This window comes from Herpailurus yagouaroundi, unplaced genomic scaffold (assembly GCF_014898765.1).
Source record: "Herpailurus yagouaroundi ecotype Mexico unplaced genomic scaffold, PumYag 181, whole genome shotgun sequence".
Classification (NCBI taxonomy): Eukaryota; Metazoa; Chordata; class Mammalia; order Carnivora; family Felidae; genus Herpailurus; species Herpailurus yagouaroundi.
The window spans coordinates 13,657,216-13,684,756 of record NW_024412412.1 but is presented as its reverse complement, the minus strand read 5'-3'; the positions used below and the strand labels follow the sequence as shown (position 1 = coordinate 13,684,756).

The following is a 27,541-nucleotide window of genomic DNA, read 5'->3' as shown; positions in this document are numbered from 1 at the left end:
GGGCAGTATTTTTTTTTTTTTTATTCTTCTTTACGGTGATAATGTTGGGCTTTGTGGGGGTGTAGTTAACGTTTTTCTAAAGTAGGCCATGGGAAGAGTCCCCTGTGAAGTCCACACTGCTGAGCTGGTAGTCTGGCCAGTGGACGGAAAAAAAAAAAAAAAAAAAATTCAAAGAAAAGATATTACCAACTGGGCTGCGGACGAATCAATCCCCCAACTGCATCTTTTTGCATTTCCACAATGAAACACGAGCTGGGTAGCCCGAGATTAAAAAAAAAAATATAAACACACACACATTGGGTTGGCTTTTATTGGAATGCCTAGATGCAATCTATAGTCAAGTTATGGAAAATTCAGGTCACATATAAAGTTAAGAAGGCAAATGAAAAGAACAATACAAATCAGACAAAATTTACATCTCAAAATATCATGAAAGCATTTTGACTGGCTGTGCCTAAAATACTTTGAATATCAATTTTTTTTTTGTAAGCTAATTCTTTTCATTATCCAGTCCCCCACCCCCGCAACTCTTAGAAAAAGGTCTTTTGTTTACATATTCCCCAAGGTCACTATTTCTTGTAAAAGCATGTCCAGATCACAAGTCTTTTTAGAAAGAAATAGGCTCATTATACCTACTACCAAGACACTAATTGGGTTGATTTGACTTCATCTAAAAAGAAGCACCAGGAGATACTCCAAATCTGTTATTTATCGGTGCCAATGTAAAGGACCAGTCCATGTCGAGAAGAGGGTAAGATTATGATTTCACTTCTGTCATGTGGTACAAGCTTTTCATGGTCAATACATCAGAGACACTTCTGAGGATTTAGACTCAGAGCCTATTTTAACCAAAAGTACTTACAGCATGCTAAATACAGTCCTGCAGAAATTCCATCGGAACAGAACTGCAAACACCTAAGTTAACAGGTTAAAAAATAAACTGTAAAACAGAGCCATGTTCATGTGGTTTGAAATCTCATAGTTTTCTAAATTGGGGCTTCATAATACTTGCCAAAGGATTTCCAGGATAAAAAATATTAATGCTAATCTGTGCTTTCATTCTAATAAAATATCAGCATTCATTAGAAGATTAATTACTTCGGTATGCTCTACCAAATACACAAAGACAGTAATAGCACTGATACTGTAAATTCAGTAGCTATTTTGAAACTTTCCCAGCCAATCTGTTTAATAAACACGCCTACTGTGCAATTTAGAGTATGTGATACATACAAAGCAGTTAGAAAATTATTTTCAATACATCACTTGAACCTTTATATTTACGACATGTTCACTTGCTATATTTTATCACCATTATACATAGAGGAAAACAGTGTACTATAGCTCAATGAACTGAGAAATATTTTCTAAAAATATTTTTGTGGCTGAATTTAGTGCTCACGAAAGAGATTTGCAAGCGCGGTGGGCCGGCACAGAAGGGCAGATGGCGGCCACGCGCGGTCCCACTCGCACGTGTGTGCGGGAGGGCACGGCTGGCGGTTCGCGTCCAGCTGGATGTGCCACCCCCATCCCCACCCCCCCGCTTCCCGGAGACAGAGCAGAGGCTGCCATTCAAACCAGCTCCCGGGATGGTTGGGTCACGGGGGCTCACGGGAGCTTTTTGTCTCCCTTTTGCGTCCCTCTTGGTGACCTGATGGTCCAAACCCCAGACAAGCAGAGCGACCCTGACCTTCTCCATCTGGCCCTCTCGGCGCTGCTCGGCTTCTGCTATCTTCCCTAGATCTTAAGACACATGTTTACGGTCATGACTACATCAGATCCTTTCCTGCTCACAAATATTTCCCGGAACATCTGATGTGGTCTCTTGCCTCCATCGAGAAATGGAGCTTCAAGGAATGGTAACAGTAAAAACCCTGTGGTTAATTATATCAACTCCCCTCGACTTTTAGGGACGAGAAAGGACCTCTCCCGCCCAGTTTTGTTTTGTTTTTTTTGTTTTTTTTTCTGTATCTTCCGCTACATTCCACCAGCCTTAGTTTTCTACGGTGCCTCTTAGTTGATAAAGGTTGAGGACACTGGCCTGATGAAAAAGAGAAGAGAAAGGAGTTCTCTGATTAGCTACCCACTTAGGATTGCACTGTCCTATCCATCTAGTGATAGAAAGTTGCACATTTTTTTTCAACCTAATACAAAAATATTAACACTTCTGGACATTATAGGCATAAGTCGTTATATCTCTACAATATAATAATTTATACTGTACAGCTATAACAGATAACAAAAGGTGCAATCCTTTTAAAAAAATCACACAGTTCACATGTTTTTATCGTTTTATTTTTAAGTATAAACTTTTTAAACACTTTACATAAATTAACTCCTCTGAGACTAATATTTGATGTACAGTAAATTGTAATTCATATAAAAATCCATAAACAACTTGTCTCACATAATTTACAAAAAAATCAGGGTTTCCTTTGCTTATCAGTGACATGGATTCTACTTGCCAGTTTTTTTCCCCAAGGCAAACCACGTTAGCATTGTAAAATCCGTTATGAAATCCCCGCCGTCGCAGAAGTCACTTGTGCCAAAGTCCTTTTACAAAGCAGCACAGGGAAAGCAGTTGGGTTGTCTATAAACAGTAATTTTGCCCCACATTTTAAAATTAACAGAGATATAGATCACATCCTATGCAGAGAGACTACTTCTTGTAAGCAAAGGTCGACAATTCGGTAATAACTGGACACACCGTATGCATTTTTACCTTAAATACAGTGGCTCGAAGGAACAGACGGCCTAGCCCAAAATGTTTAGGCCCTTTTTTTCCTTTCTTTCACTTATTTATTTATTTTTTCCTTTTAATACTTTCAGTCCAACTGAGTGCAGCGATATGCATATGTAAACATATTCTTTAAAGCCGATCACCTTTAAGGTCATTCAGAAAAAAGTTTTTTTCTTTTCCCCCCCCCGGGGCGCGCGCAATTTTTTTTTTTTTTTTTTTTTTTTTAATAGCAGTATCATTCTCCTGGAAGGCTCTTCTGTGTCGGAGAGTCCGATTCGGATTGTGCTACAGAAAAATCCGAGCAGAGGTGCGGTGTAGGCTCAAGAGAAACGCAGCGACACCCGCTGGGTCCGCCTCCCAGCGCGGGGGTGGCCGCCGTCCGTCCCCGGCAGCCGGGGCCGGGGGGTTACCTCTTGCCGATCTCGCTTTGTCGGAGGAACTGGATGTTGTTGGCGCTGTCGGCCAGCTCGGGGTACTGCTCCACCGAGAGTACGTAGTACCCGTCGTAGCCCTGCACCTTGCCGGCGCTCAGCAGCTGCCGCTTCTCGCCCTCCGTCCAGAGGCGCGCGCCCTCCTCGCCGTCGCGCACGCGCTGCTGCTCGCGCGCCCAGGCCCGGGCGAGCGCGCGCTGCCGCGCCTGCTCCAGGATGCGCGCCTTCTCCTCGTCCAGGGTCATGCCGTAGCGCACGTGCAGCGCCAGCGCGCCGAACTGCATCTCCACGTCCGCGAACCTGCGAGTCCTGCCGTTGACCACGGTCGTGGACTGCGACACGGTCACGTTGATGCCGTTCTCCAGGGCCTTGCGGCCGCTCGTCAGCCGCAGCGTGCCCAGGTCGCTCTCGGGCGTGGTGGTCTTGATGAAGTAGTGCGTGTCCTTGCCCTCGATGGTGAAGTGCAGGTTCTCCAGGTAGAAGGCGTTGTTGAGCACGGCCGCCACCTTGATGCAGTCCTCGTTGGCGATGTTGAGCACGTTGGTCTGCACGCGGCCCTGGCTGACGGCCAGCATGACGCCCTTGCCGATCAGCGACTTGACCGTGGCGAACCACAGCCACGAGGGCGCGCCGCCGCCCTTGCGCCTGCTCACCTGGACCTCTGCCATCTTCCCCAGGGACAGGAAGGCCTTGGCCTGCCTCGCCACTTGTTGCTGAACTCCGAAAATGGGCTGAAAAGCGAAACAGAACGGGGAAGGGGGTTCGGTTTAGAGAACAGCTGTAGGTCTTGGCCGCCTGGGGGGCCAGGGTCCCAGTCCTGACGACGACGACGACGACGACAAAAAGAGGTGTGTGTGTGTGTGGGGGGGTACTTCTGTGGAGAGCTCCCAGGCATTTACTAAAACCCCAGTCGGGTTCTTTGGAGAGGAAAAAGCTCAAAAAACTCTGGGCAGAGGAATTCGCTCACGGTCCCCTCCCGTCAAGTTGATCCAAATGTATTTTGTTTTTTAATTTTTTTTTATGTTTATTTATTTTAGAGACAGAGAGACAGAGCACAAGCAGGGTCAGGGCAGAGCGAGAGGGAGACAGAATCTGAAACAGGCTCCAGGCTCTGAGCTGTCAGCGCAGAGCCCGACGCGGGGCTTGAACTCACGAACCGTGAGATCATGCCCTGAGCGGAAGCCGGAGGCTCAACTGACTGAGCCACCCAGGCGCCCCGATCCAAATGTGTTTGGAAACGTAAAAAGAGGTGACTCCATCACGTATTAAGAGGTGTGTGGTTTCAAAATCTGGGCAAACGTGGGCAAAATCTGGTTTTAGCTTTTCCCTTCGATTTCTAGATGTCCCTTTCCCACGCCCATCCCATTTGGGGAACCGAGCTTATCAGGGTCTCCGTCACAGCAGCTTTCTGCCTGGGAGCCTGAGGAAAAAGCAGCCAACACAGGCAAGGGTTGGAAAGGCTGTGGTGCTCGCTGCGGGATGACTGCGTCCTACTTCACAGGCTTTGAAATTCGTGTGCTTTAATTTAGGTAAACTCTGTACTCCCTCCTGGTGCACACAGTTTTCAACTGAATCTCCGCCAGCATAATTGCAGAAGTGTACGGGGACGAGCGCACAATGGGACAGCTGGAGGCGAGTATTTATTACTTTAGGCAAACATTTTTGGTAGACTTAGGGACAGTGGACCATCTACACTGGCAAATGCTTTAAATTGGGGGCATCTTAACTCGGCCATTTCTGCTACGACCAGATGCTTGTCTGGCCAGTGTTTCCCAATTGGAAACATCTGTTTCATCTGCAGCAGTGAAAGAAACATTTGTTTTTGGGCACTTGGGGCAGCCTCAGTGTCTTTGGCGGGGATTCCCAGCTGTCCTCATGGTGCGCTTCTCTCGACAGAGAACTTGCACCGTATGTACAAGACTGCCTAGGAAACAAAGTTGGCAAGTCCATTTGTACAGTAAGACTTAAGTATTTTCAGACATGTTGGAAAGTCGTACACAATTGGGACATGCCTGTTCAAATGCACTAGGAAACTTCACGGTGTCTTCTCTCCATGACACTTTATTGGTGTAGACATATTTGTACTTAGAAATGTTAAAATGGTGGCCAGACCTTGGAAACTCGATGCATTTTGCTTCTTAAAATGTAAAGGTGACATCTTGAAGAAGAAATTGTTTCATTTTTATTTAAAATGTTTTTTTAAAGTTTATTTTGAGAGACCGAGAGAGCACTAGTGGGGGAGAGGCAGAGAAAGAGGGAAAGAGCCCCACGAGGGGCTTGATCTTAGGAACCATGGGCTCGTGACCTGAGCTGAAATCAAGAGTCGGATGATTAAGCGACTGAGCCGCTCAGGCGCCCCGAGAAGGAACTGTTTTATGTTAAGTATGAAACATGTACCAGAAAACAGAGGTATTGGGTTTGAATATACTTGTGTGTGTGCGTGTGTGTGTGTGTGTGTGTGTGTGTGTGTGTTTTCTAGCCAGGATTGCCTTTTCTCTTTGTATTCACTGAAATCATAGGGAATTGCTCAAGGGGGGGGAGGGGGATTAATCTTTCTAAGAAACTCTGCACTCTCTTCTCCTTATCATTATGGGGTAACCCAATTTCTTGATCTTTAATTATTCTTGCTTTAAGCTAGAAACTCTAGTGTTTTCTTGTACATTCCTTTCTGATCTCTGAATGGTGGGAATTAAAAGTGCCAATTTCTGAAATGGCAGCTTTGACTTTGCAGTTTTGCATTCTTTTTCTTTTCTTTTAGCTCTCGGAACAATTATAGGCCTCCTGAAATGTTATTTTCAGGAAAATTCTATAAACACCTAGTTGCAGATGGAGCTTTACCAGAGGACATTTTATTTTTATTTTCAATCTTTCCCCATGACACACTGTTCATATTTGAAAAAAGTTGAACTTTGTGGCGTTGTTTGTGGGCCTGCTAATTTGTAATATGAATCCCCTGCCCTCCTGCTTATTGTATCTTTGCCTTAAGGTCCCAAGCGCTATAAATGTGCTTTCAGGGGGGTTCTCTGTAGAAACCTTGCACTCAAAAATGATCTCCCTCATTTTATTACCTTCGGATAATGTCTTTTTATGTTTTTATTAGCATCACTAAGAACAGATTTAAGCCTGTTTAACAGGCCCCTAGTTTGCTGAACAGAAATGTGGAGGGAAGTGATGTTTTTCTTCCCTAAAAGAGTCAAAAAAAAAAATCAAAAAGTGTCTTTGGTGCAGTTTTCACAAGGGTAGTCTGATTAAAGGGGGAAGTAAGCACAGATAAGCCATCTATCACCTTTTCATAGTTTTGCTTTTTGTTTCTTACCGGCACATCCTCCCACTGCTGACTCTTCACAAGTTCGTAAGAAGGCTCCGTTAAATCAAATTTGGGAACGGGGAATCCAGGAATAGCATTGTGCAAATGGAAGCCAAATGTCACCAGCCAGCTGTTAACATCTAGGGGAAGAACGTTCGAAAGGAAAGGTGTTAGAGTTATTTTGTGCTTTCAGAAATTTCATTCCTTACCTGAAACTAAAAAACAAAAAACAAAACACCCAAGTTCACAAACAAGATGTTTGCCTTCGTTCTACAATGCAACACCCACTCTCTATTTTCAGACACGAAGACAATAGCCTCAGTGATGAAACGATGCCAAGGGCTACAGAAAACCCAGTCTAATAGGTACTCAGTGAGACTAGATAAACTGTCACGAGTGCGAAGTTGCATCCTGTGCGAGGAATAAGTGGTAACGGAGGGTAACAACAACGCACAGCAGCACGAAGGAGACCCAGTGGAGGAAAACAGAGGGATTCTGTAGTTAGCAAAGACTGGTCTTAAATAGAAGTTGTATGTCACTGGCTTTCAAAAGCGACTGCCCAAGGATATGCAGCTTCCACAACCCATTTTCTATTAATAAAACCCCTAAATGGAGAGAATTAAAATCAACAGTTGATTCTTAATCAAAGATGAATGCTGAAGGCTGGCAGGACTGGCCAGGGGCATAGAAGTTCTGATCGCCATCAGCTATGACTTCAAAGGCTCACTGTGCACAGGTGGAGGCGAACTTTTTGGGGAGAGAACCTGGAAACCTTTAAAATGGTATTTTAAAATACTGCCATGTGACTCCAAAAGCCATTAAGCTCAGAATCAGGCTTTTATTCTATTCTGGAGGTTATAATGTTACAGAACTACTCAGCAGGCTTGCAGCTTTATGAGTACAGTTGGGTGTAGATTATTTTATATATTAAGCACATTGCTGGAAAATTTGAAATTGCATTTCACCTAATATATTTTATGGTGTTCCATCTCTCTTGATGTTTTTCAGAAAATGCTGCTATGGCATTCCCTGTAGTCCATGTTGCTAGGAGAGGATGAATTCAGGAGCTGTGGGCTTTCCAGCATTTCAGCCAGACCCTGTCAACACCTCTTAAATAACCAGTGGTAAACTGCTTGCCAGGATGATGGAGAACCACCTGCTTCCTATTTCCTTCTCTGGGGCACAAACTCTCACCTCATCACCAGGCTGGCAGATCCTGTGTCCAAACATCATATGGCTATAAAACCAGTGGTTTTCTCCCTCTTTTAAAAGGAGGGTTGTTGTTGTTGTTGTTGTTGGTGGTGGTGGTGGTAGAGAGAAATCCCAAGTTCATCATGTAGAATAGAAAGTGATACTGTGTGTGTGTGTGTGTGTGTGTGTGTGAGAGAGAGAGAGAGAGAGAGAGAGACAGAGAGAGAGAAAGAGAGAGCAAGAGTGAGAGAGTGAGTGTATATAAGATTATAAGGGGTCTTATGTTTTGGAGAAAATTCTCCTGAATGGTAGTGTCAGGGGCAAAGTTTCTCCTACTATGAATGATGTCTGTGTAACAGTGAAAAAAAAAAAAAGAAAGAAAGAAAGAAATCACAGGGTGTTAAGTACTGAAAAATACTGCCAGCATCATGGGACTCGGATGCAGATGTGTAATGAGACACCCGAAGGAGAATACTATGAGGGTGTTGTTGAATCAGGATTCTGAACGAAGGGAGCGTCAGCTGGTTCACACGGAGGAGAGCTATGACAAGCTTTCGGCAGTCTGGGGAAGCAGGAGGCAGATGTGAAATGAACAGAGGGCAGCATTTTGAGAGCTGTACCAAGAACTGAGAAAACAGGCGTCTCAGTATGCCTCCAATATTGCGCAAGAAAAGAGCCAGCCTGGAGGAGCATCTAACACAAGCCAAAACAAAACGGAAAGCCTCACACCAAACCAAAAACAAAAAGAGGAAACAGGAAAGAAGCTGCTTCCAGGAAACATAAATGCGGCACAGAGGGTGATTATGGTAGTGTAATTCAGGAAAGGAAGGTGGAACCAGAAGGATTCAGAATCCATGCAGTGGAGGATGAGCGGAGGAGTCAGGAACCAGAGTGGTGCTTGCATAGCCCTGGTCTCTCTCATCCTGGTGGTTTTGTGGTGGCAGAAGTGGGATCAGATGATTTGGGGGGGGGGGGGCGCCCCCCCCCGGGCGGGGCCTAGACTTGGAAAGATCTTCGTATCCCCACACTGGCCGAAAAACTAGTGTGTCTGTTAGTGGTGCCACCGTGCAAGAGCTGCACCAGGTGGCATTAAGACAGTAGTGAGAACGGAACTGGGACCCACTGGCTAAGCAAGTGGTGGGAGAAGCTGTTCCTTTACTGTCCCAAGGTGATGGTGGTGGAGAGGGATGAGATGGTGAGTCACACTGTGCTGTGTGCCACACTGATTCTTCCATCAGAGCTTCACACACGTATAAGAGGAAAACCGACAGGACACATCTGTAAGGTAGTTAACCGTTCAAAGCAGAACTGCATATATTTTATCACATCTTCTACCATAAGGTAGGCATTATTCTCCCCGTTTCATTGTTAAGGGAACAGACTAAAATATATATATATATGTGACTTATGTATAAAGCCACACGACTTAACAGAGACAGGTTGGGATTGGAACTCCAATTTGGGGGCTCCCAAGTTCACCCTGTTTTCCATACCCCCATATCACCTCTCTTCATTCAGCATCATTTCAGAAAATTGCGGCCTTGGGCATTGTAGACAGAACAGGAAGTAAAAAAACCATGTCTCGGTTTCCCTTTCTGGCTTCTCTGTGGTTTCATAGAGAAATAAATACCTTGAAAAGGTTAGGCATTTGATTTTGCGTGAATAAAATGGAAGGGCAGAGAAAGAAACTCCGGTTGTTCTGTGTGTTCATATAAGGCTTGAAGTTATTCAGCACTTGGAAAGGAAAAATAAAATGCTTACCTGTGATGTAATCTTTCACATCATGGATTTTGCTTGCAGGGTTATTATTCCTAAACATGTAGAGGTTAAAAGGAGCTGGGTCCTTCCCAATTCTCTTCCAGATTTCTATGTCAGGCGTCGTCCATCGTCCTGCCAAAATATCATAATCTCTTTCCCCAAAGTGGATTAATTTTGTGAGTGGGTCATATAAGCCACCATGAAATCCAATTACCAGCTGAAAGTCAATATTGGAATCAAAATAGATTTCGCCATATGCAGTATACTGAATCTGTTTTAGCATAAGCCCATTGCTACTGAAAACGGCCAAGGGTGTCCCTGTGTTATCTGACGCAATGTAGAATTCATCCCCACTGCTGATTTCCATGGCAAAAAGATGTCCTTGGAGATCATAATAGAGAGAAGTGATTTCTGAGCTGGAATGGTTGTAGACGTGAGTAATCCTAGTGGGATAGGTTAAGTCCGCATAAAAAAACTGCAGGTGCTGTCCCAGACTGGTTTTGCTAGATACACGCCTTCCCAGGCCATCGTAACGATAGATCACGGTCCAGCCGCTGCCTTTGCTGTAAACGCGAGTCAGAAGCCCCTTGGAGCTGTACTCGAAGATCTCTGTGCCTCGCTGACGCAGGAACCCATCTTCATCCAGCCGGTACTGAACATCCCCCAGTCGAGTGATTCTGTCTCGCAGGTCATAGCGAAGAGGCGTCAGACGCGCACTGCTGCTCGGGTTCAGCAGATGGAGGTTTCCGTTCAGGTCATAGTTGTAACGCCACATGATCTTTTCATTCAGATAAACCGTCTGGAGCTGCCCATCAACATCGTATTCGTAAGCGTATTTGGTAGTGTTGGCAAAGGGCCCTATTTTAATTTCTCTTTTGGTTACCCGACCCATGTTATCATATTGAATCGTAATCCAGTACATGAGGGATCTGAATATCTCATACTGAATTTCCTTGATGCGGCCGTGGGCGTCAAAGTGCTTTGTGTACGTCATTACGGCCGTGGAGATGATCTGGTTGATGTCGTAATATATAACTCCAAATTTTCCGAACTGCTCAACTTTGCCAGAAATGTCATCAAACTGATAGAGATCAATGGGCAGTGGCGTCTCGTTGATGACACCCTGCATGCTGGTCACTCGAAAGCTGTTGTCATAGCTGTAGTCAAATCTCGCATTTACCATCCCATCTTCGCTGAAGCGGAAAATCTGCCTGTCAATCAGGGGACCAATCTGCCTGTATCTAATGGTGCAAATAAAACCATCACTCTGGAGGTTTACGGTTTTCAGGACGCCCGCTGTTTCATCGTAGGTAAAGCTGACTCTCGTGCTATCATATAAAATTTCCGAGAGCCTGGTCTGCCTTCTGTACTTGAACAAGACCCTCCGACTCGTACCCAGGAAGGCCGTTTGCAGAAGGAGCCCTTCCTCATTGTAGTCCGTGATGACGGAGGCGTTGCTTTCTGGGGGGTTGTATATGTTGCGGTAGTAGCCAATGGACCGGATGGTCTGCATGGTGTGGCGAGCCACGCTCGGCATGGTGATGGCCGACAGCCGGTCCCACATGTCATATTCGAAGATGTACTGCCTCTGGCTGTGGAGCAGGAGAACCATGGACTGCAAAGACAGAACATACTGTTATTCAATATTTTCGTGAGCAGGGGAAGCAAGAGCAGAGATTCGGTGACCACATATACACAAACATTCCGCTGGAGAAAATGATTTTCATTTTAATTGAGTTATCCTTGACCTTACATGTTGTTAACGATTCCCTGCCTAATTTGCTTGGACGCTTAATTGTGAGGGGTTCTGCAATTAGTGGCTCAAGATTCATAATGTGCCACTTGTCACAATTGTACCATTCTTCTTCCAGGCACTCACAGCCAGGCAGCAGATTGTCGATGGATTTGGATAAGTCATAATACAGGCACGCGCGAAGCTGCTTTAAAGACAATATTTCAAGGAGAAAACAGCATATGGGAAATGCGATCCTCTCCATAATTAGCAATTATTTAGTGAGGTGGCTTTTCCCCCTCATCTGATTGAAGAGCCACTCAAATCATGTTTTCATTTCCAGTGCATCTGGGGGAGGAGCGAAGCATTCAAAATATTACTTTATGAAGAAGAGACATAAAATGAGCCCACACTGGAGAACGTGTGTGGAAAGCATCGATGTCGACAAACACTGCTAACTCGCACGATGGGAGCCGTAACACGGACCCAGATACGGTTTTTGTTTGTTTGCTGGTTTGCAAATGCTTACCTGTCACCTGGAATGACAATAAAACCTGCATTTTGAAATTTCCTTTTGTAAGTAATCGAATCTGATTTGAATCCCAGGGGCTGTAAGAACGGTTTCTGGGCTGCATTCGACTTGGGAGCTAAGTTAGGGAGTGAATAGACCTATAGATTAAAAGGAGCTCTGCTCGTCCGCAGAAAGACAAAAGGCAGTCATTTATTAGGCCAGCCTGAGAGAAGCTCAACCCTCAGGCTCAACAGTAAACAGCAAAGCAGAGCCTGGGCGATTGTCTCCTTTGAGGAGGTCTCCTCCACACCCCGCGAGGCCAAATGGAATGACCGCAGATCTAGGAGCAGGTGTGTGTTAGGAGCCCTCCCGGGACTCAGGCTTTGCTCTTGCCAGAGAAACACATAACCCCTCGTCCAAGGCTCGCTCCCTCTCTCTTTACTGTCCACCATCTTTGAAAGCACTTTGGGCGACAGGCTTCTGCTGAGTGCCCTCCGCGGGAGCACCTAGGGGCAGTCTTTGTCTGCAGGCGGTCAGGTGGATGCCCTGGACGGTTCCCGACAGTTGGCATTGCGCTAAGGAAGGCTTGGATTCTTGCTAAATTCGTAGGAAGTAGTACCTAGCTGTGTAGTCATTTAAAATCCCATCTGGTGGGAGTTAATAAAATATTACTTGTCTTGCTCTGAGGAAGTTTTGGCCTAGCGTGCCTGTCCTAGCAAGGAAACGGAAACGGTCTGGGTGGATCTTAGGGATCTGGGAGATGACGAAAGCACTCGTTGGCTTCTCCGATCCCCACTGAGAATGAGAGTGTGACTGATCTCAGTTACCGCTGGTGTCACTTCACGACAGTGGCTCTCATCAATGACCTGCTCCTTGTCTCCTTTGAAACATTTTTCGGCGACATTTACGAGCACTACTATCAATTTTAAGGGTCTGGGTGTTTCTGTTATGCTTCTCTGTAATGCACTTAATTTAAATTGGGAAAAGCGCTCCAGGATACGAAATGGGGATCCGTTCCCAGTTTCTTCAGGAGAAAGCTGTCTTGGGGTTTGTTAGGCCGGAGGGTGACGTGTTTCCCAGGCACGAGGACCGGTTCCCAGGGAAGTGTGTGTATAGCGGGGCTTCCTCTGTGGTCTCTCAACAAATCACAGGTCGAGTAGCTAATGAGTGTGACGAATAGCAGGAGGGAAACGTCATCTAATGGGCACGGTCCATTGTCTCAAGGGTGAGTCTCTTCGAAGGAGAGCAGATAAGCAGGTCTGTGAGACAACAGACTAACTGGCAAGTAGGGTCCTGGCTGGAAGGACTCCGAAGCTGGGAGGCGGCCAGTGGTGACCTCTGAACCTGACACTGGTTCTCTGGAAGGGCGGCCTGCGTCTCTCGGCTGTCTAGAAGCAGACGGGATGGCTCCCGCGCGGCGGGGTTAAGGTTTAGACTGAGGAGTGGTGTAGAGCACCTCTAAGTGAACAGGACCACGTAAGGGGAGCACAACAATGGCACGGACGTGAGTCTCGGATGCGACAGGTCACTGTGTGCGATGCGCGTAAAGCTGGAGGCGGTCGCCACGAAGCGTTGAGTTTCTAACTTAAGCTGCTGCATGCTCGGGGGCGTGATAGGCATTGGAACGCAAAACGGGACCATTTCCCAGCGCTAAGGTTTGTCTCAAAGGCAAATGAAACCCTCCGTGAACGCGCTTTCTGGTGCATTATGTTTTTTAAGAGGGGAATTGCAGGGAGGTGGCCGGTTCCCTGTTCTTTTTCTTTCGCTTTCATCCCTCTGGACCAGAGTCACTGGCCCCACACCTCTCAGACTGCGACTCGGCATCTGGCACATGGAGAACCTTAAATCATTTTTGGTGTTGTGCCTAGAGCTGAAGAATGGACGAAAGTCTTAAGATAGGATGCTTACGCCCTGGATATGCAGAAGAAATGAGAGACGCCACAGAGCACCTGAAACGTGGCTTTCTAAAAAAAACAATAGCCTCTTTTGGTTAATAATGCATAAATAGGATCTACGTGCTTTTTACGGCTATGTTGATGCTCTGCCAGCAACAACACAAAAGTGACACCTTCGACTGTGCTAACGTAAGGCTCTTTCCTAAATGAAAGAGCTAGCACGGAGATTATTTACAAATGACTTCCACGCTCAAGGTCTCATTTGTGGATGTTGTCGATGTACAAACTTGGCAGGTGGACAGTGTGATTGCTTGTTTGTTTGCGGCATAAATCACTTAAAAGGGTCTCAGGTAGTAGAACTTAACTAAGGAAAAACTACTTTGCTAATGCAGAAATTCATCACTGCTGTACCAGTGTGACTTACATGTTGATGCTTAGAATAACAAATGGAGCTCAGTCACACGCCACCGTTTTTCTCCCCCGCAGAGCCCTGGGTGATCGCTGAGAACTACTAATCATCGCTTCCCTCTTGACTCTCACGGCACAGGCGTACCTTTTCTAAGTAGGTGTAACTCCACGTTTTGCCGTCAGCGAAGACCCGAGACACGATCCTCCCCTGGCCGTCATAATCCACTTTCTCGCTAGTGGTTCCCCGCTGGACGCTGGCAATTTGACCAGTGGATGAGTAGGTGACGTTGACGGCCATCAGCTTGCTGCTGGGCAACCACAGAGTTGGGTGTCCCGACGTGTCGTAGGCAATCCTCAGCAGGAATTTACGGTGGTCATCATAGATCTTTTCTGTCTTTGTTGTTCGATCAAAGTCAACGGAAAGGAGGTTTCTGCCATTAACCTGTTACAACACAAACAGCACGATCACATACATCATGCTATTCCAGCGCTAGTCCCTTAGTACTCTTCAGAGTCCCCCACTATTGTTTAAACACCATTTATGATGATGGATTCTCTTTTGTCAGTAAATTAATTTAGCAACTTCTTGGGTACAAGTGCAAGGCAGTAGATTAACAGCTCTTTTAAAAGGTTTCATTAAGCAGAAAGACAGCCTGGCGTTTGTTCAAAACCTTTTCAATTAAATGTTGTAAACTTAAAGTACAACCGATAAGGAAAAATACCAAAACGTATTTGCTTTAACGTTTGCCCAGAAGGTATGAAGCTGGTAAATCACTGTAAATTCCTCAAGGCCCCTCCCTCCATAAGACCCTGGAAAATAATTGCTTAGTAGAACAATCACGGCTACATTAAATAAAAGTGGTAAATGTGACTCCGGCCCTTTGAAGAACAGGTTAAGTAGAAGTTGGAACCCCCATTACTGTAAATTATTAATGAGTTGCAATAGCAGGAGGTTACAAACATGATCATTGCTTTTGGCCCAGTGCTGAAATGTCACAAGTTTTTAGAATGCCTTTCCCTTTGATAACATCTGGTTAACTGGCAGGGACTTCAGATGCTCTGTTCCTGCATCTACACGGTCTGAGTCTTGTGGTAAGTTTACAAATCTAGCACCATGTTGTTGTAATAGGGTCTCTCTGTGGCTCTGTGCAATGTCTAGAATCTTTGACTACATTTGGCTATTACTGTCTGTGATCCAAGGCATGTACAATCCAGCATTCGTTCTGGCAATGGAAATGTGGCCTCGGTTAAACTCTACTTTAACGGGGCCCCCCGGGTGGCTCAGTCGGTTAAGCGTCCGACTTCAGCTCAGGCCATGATCTCATAGTTCCACGAGTTCGAGCCCCATGTCTGGCAGGACAGAGCCTAGAGCCTGCTTCGGATTCTGTGTCTCCCTCTCTCTGTGCCTCCCCTGCTTGCACTCTGTCTCTCTCTCTCAAAAATAAACATTAAAAAAAATTTAAACTCTACTTGAAAAATGGATTTTCTACAGCAAGATAGAAGCTTTGGGGGGGGTGATAGCTTGTACCTACCGAATGTGGATTGACTACTGGATTGTTAAAAATTAAATGGGAAAAGCTTACCCTTACACGAACATGTCTTAGCTAGAACTTTCAAAACGGACAGCTGCCACTGATCGGTTACGCACACATAGGCACGCACGCCACATCCACACTTACATATATGTGAACATATATGTGTATGTGAACATGTAATATACATGTATATTATGTAAAATCTGGGATAAAACTAATTTGTGCAGTCCATCATTGACATTCAAGCCCCATGAAAAAGTACTCTTTAGGCTTAAAATTTTCCAGTCAGTGGTCCAAGGGGAGTATTGCAAAGTCCATGGAAAGGTACAGAGAAGTAAAGATATAAACCACTCAGAAGTTCATGCTTAACAGGTGAAGTGATGCTGGGGGCACAAAAGCACCCAGACAGGTGATTCGCGGACACTGAGAAAGGGTAGAACCCCGGACGGAAATCAGGACATCTCCGTTTTCCAGTTCAATCCTTTCAGATCCAGCTGCGGTGGGGGAAATAGCCCGCTCTGCCGTAGGTGTGTCGGGTGTGTGTGGGGTGGGGAGCTGGGGGGAGGAACCCAGGAGTCTAGAGGCCTGATCTCCACACCTGACAGGGTCTAGAGGCAGTGTGACTCTGGGCTTCCGCCTCTCCGAAGCTGTTTGTCGATCTGTGAAGCGCGTGCTTGAGAGGCTTTAGGCTTCTGTCAATGACCCTGATTGGATTCTGACTGGCCAGCCAGCGAAAGGCTTTCTGGGCTTTCCCACGTGGACACGTCCGCATGTTAGTCCCTGCCTCACGTGAATTTTGTGAAACCTCACGAGCTTGGCTTTGCAGACTGCTTTGCGGACCTCGGAGAGAAGCTGCTAGCTAATATTCACAGATACGTATTTTAAAGCCTGTAGGAGGATTTGATTTGCTATCAAACTGACTCAATACTGAACTGGCAGAATCCAGCCTTCAGCTTCTAGTTGCACAAAATTATCGATGCCTTAGGAAGAGGTTTTGCACGATTCGGACGGTTTCCTATGGTTCTTGTGTTTCTCCGATTGTGATTTAAAAGGGAAAAGACCAAACAAAACAAAAAACAATGCTGAATGTTTAGATTGTCCCTCTTTTCTCCTTCCTTGGGTTATTCCAGGCTGCCAACAGCCATGTGAGCCTCACGGTGTAGTTCCCACGGACTGTGCTGCCCACAGGATTGCCTCATCTGTTTGTATTTTACGTCGTATTCATTTTAATTTGTTTTTTTTTTTTTTAATTTTTTTTTCAACGTTTATTTAGTTTTGGGACAGAGAGAGACAGAGCATGAACGGGGGAGGGGCAGAGAGAGAGGGAGACACAGAATCGGAAACAGGCTCCAGGCTCTGAGCCATCAGCCCAGAGCCTGACGCAGGGCTCGAACTCCCGGACCGCGAGATCGTGACCTGGCTGAAGTCGGACGCTTAACCGACTGCACCACCCAGGCGCCCCTTAATTTGTATTTCAATTCTTTATTGCCTGCCTCAACCACCCTTTATCTCTGCAGCGTCGTCACCTCTGGTTAGAGCGGGAGCAATGCGGACGGCAGGCCTGCTAAGAGGGCCTGGGTACTAAACGGAGACGGGCAGGGAGAGGCCCGGAGCCCGCCTTTTCACCGCCTGCACCCCTTCTATGGCACTTGACTCATTTCTCTCGTTTGTGGACAGGGCTACGCAGTGCCAGAGCACCCAGGTGACGGGCGAGTGGGTGTCATTACAGTAGCCATTGTGTGTGCCACCATACCAAACATGTCACCATACGGAAACAGCTAGAAGCACTGTGAGACTGAACATCTGGGAAAAAGTTTACATTTTCCTTTCTGTCCAGATGACCACTGTATATGCAATGCCTTTCTTGCGTCCTCTAGCTGAAGCAATGGGGGAAAAATTAGAATGGGTTGTGTTTTCCCCACCATTCCCAGCACAGCGCAAGGTTTTAACCACCCTTACTGTTTCCAGGCACAAGTCGTTGTTATTCAGTATGTAAAATTTCAAAAGATACTAACAGATCTTTTGTCTTCTCTGTTCTTTCCATACACGCCCAGACTCTCTCCTTCCAGTATTATAAACAAAGGGCAGAAGTCAAGGGACATTTCCGTTCTAGGACACGGTCCTACTTTAACTATACCTTTTTCAAATTATGGCAACTTTCCAACCTTTTTTTTTTTTTTTTTTTTGACAGTCATAAAGGACCAGCACTGTTCCACGCCCCAGTGGCCTTCTAATAGTTTTAATATAAAAAATATCAATTTTTTTTTTTTAATTTTTTTTTTTCAACGTTTATTTATTTTTGGGACAGAGAGAGAGACAGAGCATGAACGGGGGAGGGGCAGAGAGAGAGGGAGACACAGAATCGGAAACAGGCTCCAGGCTCTGAGCCATCAGCCCGGAGCCCGACGCGGGGCTCGAACTCACGGACCGCGAGATCGTGACCTGGCTGAAGTCGGACGCTTAACCGACTGCGCCACCCAGGCGCCCCTAAAAAATATCAATTTAAATTGAATAGTTCATCTAAGATGAAAACCCTTAGATCAGATCATTACCATCCCTCCAGCTACATAAAAATGAATGCAAATGTCGTGTTTGGATAAGAGATCACCACGAAGTCCTTTGTGCTCCATAGCATTTCTTTCAAGTAAGCACGGAAAGTTCCTCATTTTCGAAGATCATGTCCAGCACGACTATAATGAATCACAGCGTCCCTTTGATATTGGGAAGGGGGGTAGTTATCATCTTCCCCGTAGAACGCTTGGAAAACCAAGGCGTAAAGACGTTACACAGTCTTTATGTTTACAGACACAAAGCACAATCAGATTATGTTCACGTATCTGGAATGTTATGGAGGGAAGCGAGGGAGGGCTGGCTCATTACCCAGGATACTTGGTGACAACATCATGGCTCCCTTGTGTCGCTGCTGGAACATCAACTGGCTGCAGATCGTCTTGGGTCTCTGCACGTCAGCCAGTGCTAACCGCACTGCACAATCCCATCGAAGGCTGCGCCCCTGGGCTCCAAGTGAGAAACAGCATAGCATGCTAACGTGACGCGCAGAGGGAGATCGAAGCACGCTATCGTATTTACGTGTGCCTTTAAACACCCTCTCGCCTTTCAAATTTTGAGGATTTCCTTCTGAAACGATTCACTGATTCTTCTCCTTTAAAGCATCTGAATTCTGGGCAAGTTTAGAAGATGGGTTTTCTTTTCAGAATGCCATAGCAGGTTTTTTGGTTTTTTTTTATAACTGATTAAAGGCTGGTTCCAGTGTCCAGCAACATGGTAAGAGAGAGACAAGCAATTTTTATGCCTGTGTCTTTTTTATTTTTAACTTGGCCACAAACAAAGCAAGCCATGGAAATGTCTAATCTTTATTTTGCAATGCTTTTTCACATCCCTCGATTTCATTTGCTTGTTATTTCCTACGGTATTTCCCTTTCGCCTGAATGCATGTTTCATAGAACATGCTTTAAATGTTGCTGGTTTCTTATTTTCCTTTTCTACTCCTTGCTTAATAAAAAAAACTTTTTTAACTACAATATCTGGTGTCATATCTATTATATCTATGTAATCTACTTAGAGTTAGGTTTGTTTATAGCAGTCAAACATTTGCAAGGATGTACTATTCATATAGCTTCTCTCTTAGATCTGGATGCAGAGAAATAATCTGTATTATAAGGCTGGCTTCTCCTCACTCATTCATCAAATAAATATTTGAGCGCCCACTCTGTGTCAGGCACTTGGTTGAATGCAGGCATATACCTCAAGAAATGAAAGGAAGTTTCTGCTAGGAAATAACGGAAGGTAAGAGAGGAGATGTTCTCGGGCAGACTCCACATCCAGTCCTTACACCAGATTTTCAGATCATCACTTTCTCCCCAGAATTTCCCCCTCAGAACCACAGAGGAATGGCATTAGCAGTCAGAGCTGGCACATCCAATCTTATCTTGAAAGTAAGAAACCCTCCCTTGTGATCTCGGCATTGTCTCTAGGAGAGCAATCACACATATCAGCTGGAAATCTCCTTGCAGTGTGACTGAACAGGCCACTCTGAATAGCATATTCTCTGAAATATCTTGCCAAGGCACTGTGGTTCCGCTGTTTAGAAGAAACCAACACCCATGCCTGCGTGCACTCCCTTTTCTTCCCCCGGAGAAAGTATTTGCTTCATTTTGAATCAGGCAGAGAACCAGAGATGTAAGACAGGATTTCCTCCACTCTTCCTAAATTTCTTTTCAAGCCTAGAAGAGCCATGTTACAAAGAAACAGAGGATACACTTAGACATAGCTCGTCTCCAAGAAGAGAAGGCAACATGTTACGTGGTCAGTTCCTGGGCAAAGTGTTTCTCACACTCTTCCTTCTTTTGTTCTGTTTTCCTAACCAGGGTGCGAAATGGCTCTTTCTTACTCACCCGCCGTGGGGGTATAAATGCCCAATGTCTGCATATGTGGTAGAGGTTCTCCAGGTTAGGGGTAGGGGATATATAATCCCGCCTTTTATTTAGTTGTAAAGTATTTTCTCACATTATCTCATTTGATTCTGTAACAACTGTGTGACATGGAGGCAGGGCAGGGTAAATGGTATGTATCCCTTATCTGTATCCAGGGTATATAATACTGTATGCGTGGTCTGTGCTATAAGGTCAATATCTATAACATATATAATGTCTGTTATAACGTCACAATGCTACAATATTGTCTGGATAATGTTAACTTACTTATATCCTGACACGGATATCATGGTATACACGAGGCAAATGAAGTCTGAGAGATGTTACGATTTCCCCATAAGGCTCGACATTAACAAAAAAGTGGAGCCTGACCGAGAACGCACGTTTTTTGAATTCTAGTCGGCGCTCTGTCATCTCTGGTATGCGGAATGGAGAGCAATAAATGGGAGCAGCATGTTTGTATCTTTTGGTGAAGGAAGTCCTGTGTCTGAGAACAGGTGGGACTGTGTGTGTGTGTGTGTGTGTGCGCGCACAGGTGCGCATGTGTCCAGGGACATCATGCCCATTATAGGGATAGAGCTGGATAAGATAAGGCCTGTGAAGTCGCTTCCAGGCTGCAATGGCCCAAGGCAGCAGGGGGCCTGGGAAGAAGTGGAGGGGGGCACAGCACACAGGGGTGCCAGCTGCTACTGATTCCTCAGTTCATTGGAGGAAAAGGCGGGAGCTACCGTGTCCTTGGGTCACAGACCGACCCTGCGGACGTGATCAAAGCAAGCCTGGAGCTGGTTTTCTTGCCTGTCACTTTCCCTTCCACTCTAACCTTGCTTTTCCCTTCTAGTGTTCTCTCCCTTTTTCTCCTCACTTCTCCCACTGAGCAAGCCTCTCTCTGGCCTCCCCTAGCTCCTGCCTGCCAGAGCCACTGAACCGGGGGGCTCGGAGCTGGGGCATCCTGGGGGCTCGGAGCTGGGGCATCCTGGGGGCTCGGAGCAGGGGCATCCTGGGGGCTCGGAGCAGGGGCATCCTGGGGGCTCGGAGCTGGGGCATCCTGGCTCCCACAGCCTGGATGTGGGTCAGGTGGGAGCGCACAGCACTGGCTCCAGGAGACCACGGATTGAGCGTCCCCAACACCTGCCTGGAAACTGAAGTGGAATCAGAACATAACCTGTAAGCTGGATACAGTCTGTGTTTGATCTACTGATTCTTTCCTACTTCATTTCTATGTCTTGCAAAGAGCCAGAGACAGCATGCATTAGCTGTTTCTTACTCGGAAGGACTGTCAAGGTATATAATGCCGGCCTGTTATAATAATAATTTAGCCATTTTTGGTGCAGGAAAAAAAAGGACATTATTGGTTATGCTTCATGTTGTGTTCTCTCTCCTTGATTTTTTTTAAGTACTTTTTTTTTTTTTTTCATGGCAAGGGGAAGTAATTTTAGGAATAGTTATCTACATTTATCTGATCAACTAAAATCTGTTTGCTAATAGAAAGGATGAATCAGGTTCAGTTTATAGTGGTCTGAAGGAGGTTTCTTGTAACCTATGTTTTAGTACCTAATCTGTGTTGTCTCTAGCAAATAGCTGACATAAATCACAGCTTGCTTTCTAGTTATATTTGGCCCATGATGTGAGAGGGAGGGAAAAAAACAAAACAAAACAAAAAAACAACACCCAACAAGGCAATGCAGAGAACATTCTGCACAGATCAATTACACTAGCATAATCAGAAGTATCGTTGCATTTCTCATAAAAACAATACACATCAATATCAAGTCAGGTTCTGTCATTGATATTCTCCCCTGCATCCCAACTACACTTTAAAAATGCTGAGGATGCAAAGAAAGGATTCACCTTTCAATGGCCAGTCCACTTCTTTCTTTCTTTCTATTTTTTTTAATGTTTATTTATTTTTCAGAGACAGAGAGACAGAGTGTGAGCAGGAGAGGGGCAGAGAGAGAGGGAGACACAGAATCCGAAGCAGGCTCCAGACTCTGAGCTGTCAGCACAGAGCCCGATGTGGGGCTCGAGCCCATGAACTGTGAGATCATGACCTGAGCCGAAATCACGAGTCGGACGCTGAACCGACTGAGCCCCCCGGGGCGCCCCAGGGAAGAACTCATTTTTAATCATGGCTATCTCGAGAAAAAAAGCTTTTCTCCAAGAGCTGGCTTTTATCACGAATGATCTAATGGCGTGGCGGTTGGAGAGACCTGGTGCTCTCGGGGAAGGCCCTGCGCCGAGGGCAGGCCTGGACTGGGGGAGGGTGACCGCTGGCACCCTCGGGGACGGCTCGGCCCCGTCACCTGCCGTCCGACACCGGCTTACCCTAAGCTTTCGACCAAAGACGTTGACTCTTCCTTGGGCTTGCTCTTTTCGGAACCTCCACTCCACCAAATTTTGCCCGTTTTCTCCAGGAAGGCTCATGTTTCTCTTGGCAACGGTGGGATTCGCCGTGCCGGCCAGGACATGCGGCTCCGTCTGGTAATGCGAATCCAGGCCGCTGGCGTAGATGATTCGAAGGGAGCCGTCGTACCCGATCTGGTAGCTGTTGCGTAACTGATCTGAAGAACAAGGAGCGGAAAACACTGTAAGTCTGGACTCAACACTTGGTTGGCTGTGCAGTCAGAAGGGTTCCACACTTCTCAAATGCTGACCGAACTCCGTTTGTCAGGAAATAAAAGGTACTCAATGACGTCCTTTTAGAACGTATCGAAACAACGTTGATTTCTGGCATTTCGTGCTGTTAACAGAACCGGCTGCATACTAAAGGCAGAATTTATTTATTTATTTATTTATTAAAAAAAAAATTTTTTTTTAACATTTATTTATTCTTGAGACAGAGAGAGACAAAGCATGAACGGGGGAGGGTCAGAGAGAGGGAGACACAGAATCTGAAACAGGCTCCAGGCTCTGAGCTGTCAGCACAGAGCCCGACGCGGGGCTCAAACTCACAGACCAAGAGATCATGACCTGAGCTGAAGTTGGCCGCTTAACCGACTGAGCCACCCAGGCGCCCCTAAAGGCAGAATTTAAAGTCCTTCGCCACTTTAGATTCCTTTTTCTCATTTGCCTGACAAAACAAGTGAGGGCTGAGTCTCCACAGATGTGCAGTGGACCTTCTGGAAAGAGCCACCTCTGTGTTCTTTTAGCCAGGGTGTGACTGCCAGGCTCTCAGAAGACTCCCCTCCCCTAAACCCATCTATCCTGTACTAAAGATCTTTCGAAGAGATCTCACGTTCTACACCTTGTATGTAAAAAAAACGAGGTGATGTTCCCCCAAAACGGACTTTTAAAAAAGGGGGCCATCTTATATTTTGTACAAAAATGCCTCTTATATTATCGCCTTCTGCCTCGATTTAAACTTTTTGAATAATATAGAATCATTGGGGGAAGAAAGGAATTCGAGCAGTATTAATTTTAGACGACGGCAGAGCTTACTTGAGAGGACTGGTAGAAATAACGAGTCAAAGAAGTTTAACTCAGATTTAGTAATTAGGCTTAGGGCTACGACCTCACAATTGCAAGCGTCATCGCAAACAGGCTTTTCCAAGATTATGTCAAAAAGGAATATGGCAGGCGGTCCCATCATGAATATACTGGATACGTATGTCTATGGACTGAATGAAAAAAAAATAATAAAGTCCAGATAATACATAAGTGGGTGCTGAAAATTCGGTATCAAATGTCCAGTGATCCCATCATATGTGGACTGAAAGGCCACAAGGTGTGCAGATTCAGAAGGGGTTCTGTCTCAAGCGGCTGTACTTACTTGGCCGTGAAGAGGACGCCCTCCCGAAGACTGCAGAAGGTCACGGAGAAAGTGACTCGAAACGGGTCTGATGATGCCCGTGAAAGGTTGGAATGAAGGTGGGTCTGGAAGTGGGAGTAGACACTGGCTGATCTAACATATGTATGTTTCACGAAATAAACACTACCTGTAGACGATGGACGATTTCAGCTTACTTCTAGAGGTTTTTGTTTTCACCTTCCCTTTTCTATCTCATCTTAGCAAATGGGGTCGCCGCGTTCTCCGGGGGTGCTGGTGGCATTTAAGATTATCAGCTTAAACTTATGCTTTCGTGCTTACCTTGAACCATGGTGTAGAAGGAGTCGATTGAAGACAGATTTGAGGTGATGCTGACATCTTCTTCGCGGCTGGATGACTCAATGTCCACCGTGATGGCCTTGTCCATGTCTCCATGGAGGTTTGTGACCACTCCCGTTGGAAAGGTAACATTGGTCAGGCGACCTTCGCTGTCATAGCTAAATAAAAGAGGCATCAACTCGGTATTAAACTAGCAAACTGCAGGTTCTTCTTACTTGTAAATAGAGGGTGCAGCAGTTTCAGCCGCACAAATTTGGAAGCATATTTGTCTTTCTGCATGAGCTGTGCAGAGTGAGGACTTCAAACGTGCTTTGAAGTAGTCAAAAGCCTGTTTAACACAGAAAAACCTCGCCGGTGAGAGCAAGAGTAAACAGAATAATTCTCCACCTCAGCATATTATTCTTTGAAGTGTGACCAAAATCCTCCTGCACGTCTAATTTGCTGTTTCAAAGGGAACGTGTTTACTGATATTAAATGCCTTAGTATTCTCCATATTTTCTACAACATAGATTTAATTCGCCGTTACATCAGGTTTTAAAGTTTTACTAATTTATGCCCCTACAGCAGAGCAATATGAACATATAAAACTTTGTGCAACAGTAATCATACATGTATGTATGTGCCTATGTAGAAATATTCTTTTCGTATCTTGTGACGCCTTCAACAAACTAAAAAAATAAAGCCTTTTAAAAAAACTTTCCTATTCCTCAGTGTTGACACTCTTTATAATGGTAAGTTTTGGGCGGGGGCAGGGCGCCTGGGTGGCTCAGTCGGTTAGGCAACCGACTTTGGCTCAGGTCATAATCTCGAGGTCCGTTGAGTTTGAGCCCCGCATCGGGCTCTGTGCTGACAGCTCAGAGCCTGGAGCCTGCTTCAGATTCTGTGTCTCCCTCTCACTCTGCCTCTCCCCTGCTCATGCTCTGTGTCTCTCTCAAAAAATAAACAAACACTAAAAAAAAAAATATAATGGTAAGTTTCAGACTTAAGTGTTGGCAGGAGTGGTGATAATCTATCTCATCTGTACTGACACTGTAGCAAGGGGTGAGTTCTCAAATGATGACTTCTTATGTCTACTGAACTGAGATGTAATATTTCCTGACATTCAATGATTATTTGCTTTTTTATTACATACTTTTTTAGCATGTAAGTAGAAGAGGAACTTATAACTAAAATGTTAGGACGTATTTTATTTTTATTATTATTTTTTAAGTAGGCTTCATGCCCAGTGCAGAGTCTAACACGGAGTTCGAATTCATAACCCTGGGATCAAGACCTGAGCTGAGGTCAAGAGTTGGATGCTTACCCGACTGAACCACCCAGGTGCCCCAGGATATATTATTAAAACGCTGTCCTATAATCATAAATATGCATCGTAGGTACAACATTTCACCAAAGAATTGATTTTGCGGTGACTTTACACTTTGTGGCAGCACCAGAGAAAATTAAAGAAATGACAATGTGGTTTGAAGAAAGAGAAAAAATAGCAAATTCCAGATGGAAAATGAGGAACTTCTGTGGGATAACAACACACGTAAGCCTGGATTTCAGATGGGTGCTAAGGCTGCTTTGCTGAGAAAAGCTCTAAGCGGCAATGGAGACCTGCACCATATCCCAGTTACAATGAGCCCAGATGCAGAACAGTAGAGAAAGAATCTTCTTAGCAGAAGACAGAAGTTCCCGGGGGGAGGAGAGGATCCCGATAACCGGTGTGAATACGGGCAACAGGGAATAAGGGGTAGAAGAACATATTTAAATGATACTTTGGAATAAAAGGATAGGGGGTTTTAGAGGGTAAAACAGTGGCTTTGAAAACTGTGGTTGACATCTGAGAAGATTCTAGGTAACAGAAGTAGAGAAGATGGGGGGCAAGGGCAATGCCACGGTAGAGACAGAAAGGAAAGAAGGAATGGGAGAGAGACGACGAGGTGATTCCGTTCATCTAGTGGGGACAGCATCAGTCTGGCGGAGGGGATGTCTGACCTGATCTGACAATTTGCCATGCTACTTAGCCAGCGGCACGCATGGGCACTCAGGAGAGACCAGCAAGCGCCCGAGAAGCAAAGAGAAAGAAAATGTGCCGTTCTCACTCGCTATTGTGCTTTTAAGAAATTGACATCCGTCTGAATGCCCCTACATGAGAGAAAATTCAGCACTGCACCCACCTCCCTCCCACTGTACAGATGGAAAAAGGAAAAGACGATGTGCTCAGGTGACCTCCCTCAGGCTCTCACGGCATCCAATGACTGGGCCCAAGGGATGCTTCCAAGCACCGGGACCCCAGGCCCATGACCCCTCCTGTAAATCACACAGCCTGCCGGAAAGTGGCAAACTATAGCTTTACACGGATGATGCCACCCGCAGACACTTTGCCGATTCCTTCTCGCTGCTGTCACTCGCCTGCCCTTTCTGCCCGTTTGCCGGTTGATGTTTCCGAGCTCCCTTCAACCTAAGCGGGAACGTCACCTTTCTCCCGCAGAAAGCATTTCCCCAACCTTTGCCTCTGCTCTTTCGCCGGCTTACCACACGCTCCACGTCGTGCTGGGAAGGCATTTTGTGTGCATCACCGTAGACCATGGGGTGCTGCACGTCCAGACTCTAACCTATCAGCCTTTGGCTCTTTGGAAAATGAAGCTACGAGTAAGCTTTGTGGGTAGGAGACATCAAGGTGGGACCTGAGCCCGGCCGTGAAAGAGATGCATGGCTTGGACACGCAGATAAGGCAGCACTGGTGACTGGTGACAGGGAGGGCGGGTGGGGAGGAGGGCGGGGGGCGGGGGGCTGTGAGCAGAAGAGCGTCCAGGGAGGGCCCACTGTTAGCCCCCTGGGTGGGCTTCATCCCGAGTCTGTGGGAGCTGGAGAAGGTACAGGAAAGCGAGGCTTTCATCAGGCCAACGTGATGGCAGGACTGGAAGAGCCCAGGGGTGAAGGTCACAGGGCACATGGGGAGCATTTCCCAGACTTCCCCGATGTTGCCGCGGGAAAAAAATGAGGGACCAGCGTAGATTTCTTGTCTATTACCTGTTACCTTCCGTCATCTCGTAAAGGAAGGCCACTTAAAGAAACCCATGGGACAAAGGACCTACCTTCAGTGTGAGGGTCAGCTGTTTAAAAGGAAGAAGTAAAGTTTTGTGGGGAAAAAAAAAAATCTCCGCGTCGTTTATTTATTTATTTGTAATTTCAGCGTGGATCAGTGAAAACATTTTCACAGACCGGCACCTATGCCAAGAGAAATGAAAACAAGGTGGGCAAGAGACAGGAAGGTTACCAGGGGACTGTGGATAAGGGAACGAGAGAAAAGAAGTAGTCATGGACTTCCAGGTACTTCCAGAAATGGCAGGTGAGCCCTTCTCTCCCTCCGCAAGAGAGAGGAAACAACGCACCAACAAATGTCCAATTGTCCTCTGAGATGCACTGACCCTACGTACTAAAAGGGGCCTTCCCATCAAATAAATGCCTCCGGACATCATCTCTGCTTCT

General features: G+C 45.9%; 1 protein-coding gene across 11 annotated transcripts in view; it reads right to left on the bottom strand.

Moving 5' to 3' along the window:
• Positions 1-292: 292 nt before the first annotated feature.
• Positions 293-27,541, bottom strand: part of TENM3 (teneurin transmembrane protein 3) — a 1,301,596-nt gene continuing 1,274,347 nt past the window's right edge. For all 11 annotated transcript variants that reach the window (XM_040490383.1, XM_040490387.1, XM_040490391.1 and 8 more), the window contains 6 exons: positions 24,047-24,222; positions 22,285-22,520; positions 14,119-14,415; positions 9,431-11,042; positions 6,488-6,618; positions 293-3,902 (listed from right to left, as the gene is read on the bottom strand). In XM_040490383.1, the coding sequence (XP_040346317.1) occupies positions 3,147-3,902; positions 6,488-6,618; positions 9,431-11,042; positions 14,119-14,415; positions 22,285-22,520; positions 24,047-24,222 (3,208 nt within the window). In that variant the 3' untranslated portion in view covers positions 293-3,146. The remainder of the gene's footprint in view (positions 3,903-6,487; positions 6,619-9,430; positions 11,043-14,118; positions 14,416-22,284; positions 22,521-24,046; positions 24,223-27,541) is intronic.